The sequence below is a fragment of the Adiantum capillus-veneris genome, chromosome 3 (assembly GCF_014529385.1).
Source record: "Adiantum capillus-veneris isolate H3 chromosome 3, ASM1452938v2, whole genome shotgun sequence".
Taxonomy (NCBI): Eukaryota; Viridiplantae; Streptophyta; class Polypodiopsida; order Polypodiales; family Pteridaceae; genus Adiantum; species Adiantum capillus-veneris.
The window spans coordinates 129,848,162-129,852,530 of record NC_140933.1 but is presented as its reverse complement, the minus strand read 5'-3'; the positions used below and the strand labels follow the sequence as shown (position 1 = coordinate 129,852,530).

The window sequence follows — 4,369 nt, the reverse complement described above, 5'->3', positions numbered from 1 at the left end:
CCCACGTTGTGTGATAAGGTAACTTGTTATTGTCGCACAATACGACCCAAGGTACACTACCACACAACGTGCACACAATATACAAACACGAGTCGTGTCGTTAGGTACTCTACTACTGCCGCGCACTGCAACGCAGAGCACACTCCACATGACCCCCTCACTCCCTCTTCCCTCGACCTGTAGAGGTCATCGTCTCTCTCTCTCTCTCTCTCTCTCTCTCTCTCTCTCTCTCTCTCTCTCATAACAGGTCTTGAGTTCAACTCTCCTCGTCGGATAGATCTTTAAGGTCTCTTGGGATAGTTTCCTACGACATTAAAATACTCTTCTTCTTCTTCTTCTCTCTAAGGCTCAAGCAATGCCACCTCACGGGCCTGTGCGAGCTCACCTTTTTATTAAGTTGTGGGTCCACCGGGCTTTCTCTTTTTCCCTATGGGCCCGACGACAAAATGTTGTTGCTCAGTGGGCCCGCCGAGAAAAGGAAAAAGCCTAGCGTGCTTTTCATGGGTTACCAGGTCGCCTTTGATCGGCTTCTTTGTGATTATGTTAACTGTGATCATGATATTATGATAATGACACTTGGTAATCAAAAAAAAAAAATCACATGATCACGTAATTATTAAATCCCTGATGAAGAGGCTAGAGATATGCCAAAATGGCTGGTGCATACTATGCACGACATTAAATTGGATGCACCTATGTCTAGTCATAATCGTCAAGATTCTCGGAATGCATCTTATGCGTCAGATTGTTATGCTTTGACTCTTTCTACTTTATGTGATGAGGACGAACTCTTTCTTATGATGAGAACGAACCTCTTTCTTATGATGAAGCACAGAATTCAAAAAATTAGATTGTTGCCATGCAATCAAAATATAGTGCACTTTTTCCGCAAAGCTTTGGGCTTATTCTTCTTGTCAATTGACCATGTCCTCATGTCATGGCACTTCCCTATACACTATGTGCCAGTTCTCGTTCACCGCATCACTCCCATGGGGGCTTTGTTACCATGTATGAGGTAGCCGTGTGTGGAACACACTTAGGACCGCCGCCCCTCACCGTGTGATTTTTTCTCCTGTGCATTGCATATACGCCTAACTTATCTTTCCATTGTGCACTAAGCAATACAGTCTCTTGTGTACCTTGAATTTCTTCATCTTCTCCAAGTTGTGTGTGTTTCCCTGCAACCCTAATTCCAACAATCTATAAACGGTTTAACTATCAATCTATGTTAACTTTCCATCCACCTCCATTTCTATTTCTCTACGCCTATATATGCCTAAATGCAACAAAGCCTTGATCACGATTGTCACAATATGCAGTACATGGCAAGTGTTTCTTGACCAAATCATTGATGTATGGGTCAGCACACTTCAGTTCAGCCCATTGGCTTTGCCATTTTGATGTACCAATCAACCAATACCTCTCAAGTTTCACTCAATATAATTGAGCAAATCGGTGACTTTTTATCTCAAAATGCGACTTGATCACCATTCCACAGTAACTTGTTTTGAGCATCCTGAAACAAAACTGTCAGATTGTTAACATCCTTCAAAACCAGAAGTGACAAGGAGCTAGAATTATTGTTACAAACCATCTTCTAATGCTTAAAGACAATTGCTCAGCAACACAAAAAAACAATGTAAACTTCTCTGTCCAAGATTGTTTTTTATATCTGGGCTATGTCCGTGTATTTCGACAAGAACACCCAAAAAACTGAATTTGGCTTTATAAAAAATAGCCAAGGCAATTTTTAAATGAGCTCCACTTCCAGGTTGTTATCTGAGTAGATGTTACGCATACAGAAGTATGCTGCGGTGTCTGTATCATCAAGCTGCAGCGCATGTTCAAAGGCCTCTTTTCCAAGTTCCACATTTCCCCACTTTTGACAAGCACCCAGCAAGGTGTGCCATACTAGAAGATCGGGATGGCATGGCATCCTGTTCATGACAGTCACGGCCTCACTCACACGGCCTGCACGCCCAAAAAGATTGACCATACAGCTATGGTGCTCCGAAGTCGAAACAATGCCAAATTCATTGATCATGGCATAAAAACAATTCTGCCCTTTTTCAATTAGACCCGCATGACAACAAGCATTGAGTATATTAATGAATGTGAAAAAATCTGGGTCAATCCCCTCTTCAAGCATTTTTTCGAAAACTTCGAAAACTGTTCCACTCTCTCCAAGCTGGGCCCACCCTGTGAGTAATGCATTCCATGAAATGTTGTCGAGCACAAGAAGATTGTTGAAAACTTCTTGTGCTTCTTGTAGGCTTCCGCACTTGGAGTACATATCTACTAAGGTATTGCCAATGAAAAGTTCTCTTTCAATCCCTTGCAAGATTGCTTGAGTATGTATCTCTTGGCCTTTGTAGACTGCTCCGAGGCTGCCACAAGCTTTCAAGCTGCACACAACTGTGATTGAACCGGGATTCATACTCTTCTTTTGCATCTCCTCATAGCACTCTAGTGCCTCTTCACTATGTCCCTGATCCCAATACCCTACAATCATTGTGTTCCAAGAAATATCGCTTTTGCCAGCAATATTGGCAAATACATACTCTGCTTCTATGAGTGAGTCGCAGCTTGCATACATACATATTAAAGCATTGCAAACTGTAGTGTCACCTTCCAGCCCTCTCACAATGATGTCGATATACAATTCTTCGCCGTTCTTTCTAGCTCTCAAAGAACCACAAGCTTTTAAACCACAGATAAACATGGCAATGTGCGGCAAGAGGCTCTCCTGCCGCACCTGCTCAAAGCACTTCAGTGCCTCCTTACCACACCCATGATATGCATAACCCAAAAGCAGAGCATTCCAAGACACTTCATCTCTGAGCAAAAGCTTGTCGAATACAGTTTGTGATTCCACAAGCAAGCCACACTTTGCATACATGTTGACTATAGTGTTACTAACAAAGAGGTCTCCTTCTAATCCTAGTTTCACAACAAATAAGTGTAAATCCTGCCCAAAATCTGCCGCTTGTATGGTAGAACAAGCTCTCAAACTCGACATAAAAGAAAGATCATCTGGAGATATGCCCTCCTGTTGCATTTGTTTGAAACAGTTGAGTGCCATTTCTCCATAGCCATGATCCACATAGCCCATAATAAGTATGTTCCATGTGACTACATTTCGAATGGGAAGCTTGTCAAACACTTCTCGTGCTTGCACTAAGAGGTCACATTTGCTATACATATCAACCAACGTATTACCAACAAGGCTGTTCCTTTCTAATCCCCTCAGAATAATCTGATCATGTAGTTCTTCTCCAATAGCAACCAACCCTAGGCTGGCACAAGCTTTTAAGCTGCAAACAAACGCAACATCATCCGGTGATATACCACCTTCCTGCATCTCTCTGAAAAAAATAAGTGCCTCATCACCTTGTCCCTGCTCTGCATATGCCTCTATCAGCGTCGTCCACAAGACAACATCATGAAACGCAAGCTCATCAAATACTGCCCGTGCTTTGAAGAGACATCCAAATTTTGCATAGAACTCTACCAAAGCACTACCTATAAAAAGATCTTTCTGAAGCAGGCCAAGCTTTAAGAATTCTGCATGCAGCTTTTGGCCTCTTCTTAGATCCTTCAGCTCAGTGCAAGCCTGCACCAATTTCAACAAGGTCAACAAGCTTGCATGCAGAAAATCTTTCTGCTGCATCTCTTCATATTGTCGAAAAGCAAGATGTAACTGCCCACTTGAAACGTAACCGGTGATAAGGGAATTCCAGGTAAATGATTCGCGGTAGGGTAGCCTGTCAAAGACATGTTGGGCATAGCTGATGCCTAGATCGACACCCACCAAAGTCAAAACAAGTTCATTCCCCAAAGATTGATGTGTGTCAAGCCCATGCATGTGCATTTGGGTACGAACACGTAGCACAAGCTGCAAACTCTTCTCTTGTTTGAGGTTGAACAAAATGTCCGAAACTGTCTGAACAGAGTGCAGTGGTGGCATGATGCACTTCATACAAGAGACATCCAGGCGTCATAATGCTTTTCAAGATCAAAACATGTAAATCATATAAGCAACACGACCGTTATCAAAATGGCAAGCAAGCAGGCAGCCATTTCCAGCTTCTAGAGCGTACGCTTGAGAAGCAGTTCCTGTGCCATGATTGAGCTCTCCCATGAGAGCAGGAAGTGCCGGGGTCAATTCGGAAGGTCTCGCAACCATGGACGCTCTCTGCAGAAGCGAGAGGTGAGCATATTGATGGCCAAGGCTGCATCGCAGAGTGCAATCCATCGAAGGAGGCCATACCCTCACCTGCTGCGTGGTACATGCAGTCGTCAGTTCGATCCTGGGTTTCTCGGAGCAGGCAATCCTTCGGGGTGTGGATGTGTGGGCCAAAAAAAAGAA

The 4,369-nt window shown here is 43.4% G+C and overlaps 1 protein-coding gene across 1 annotated transcript; it reads right to left on the bottom strand.

Annotated features, from left to right (window-relative positions):
- Nucleotides 1–1,635: 1,635 nt before the first annotated feature.
- Nucleotides 1,636–4,369, bottom strand: LOC147461713 (pentatricopeptide repeat-containing protein At4g39530-like). Its single transcript, XM_086509182.1, has one exon. It carries the CDS (start codon nucleotides 3,977–3,979, stop codon nucleotides 1,751–1,753), a length of 2,229 nt encoding a protein of 742 aa, XP_086365308.1. The 5' UTR covers nucleotides 3,980–4,369; the 3' UTR covers nucleotides 1,636–1,750.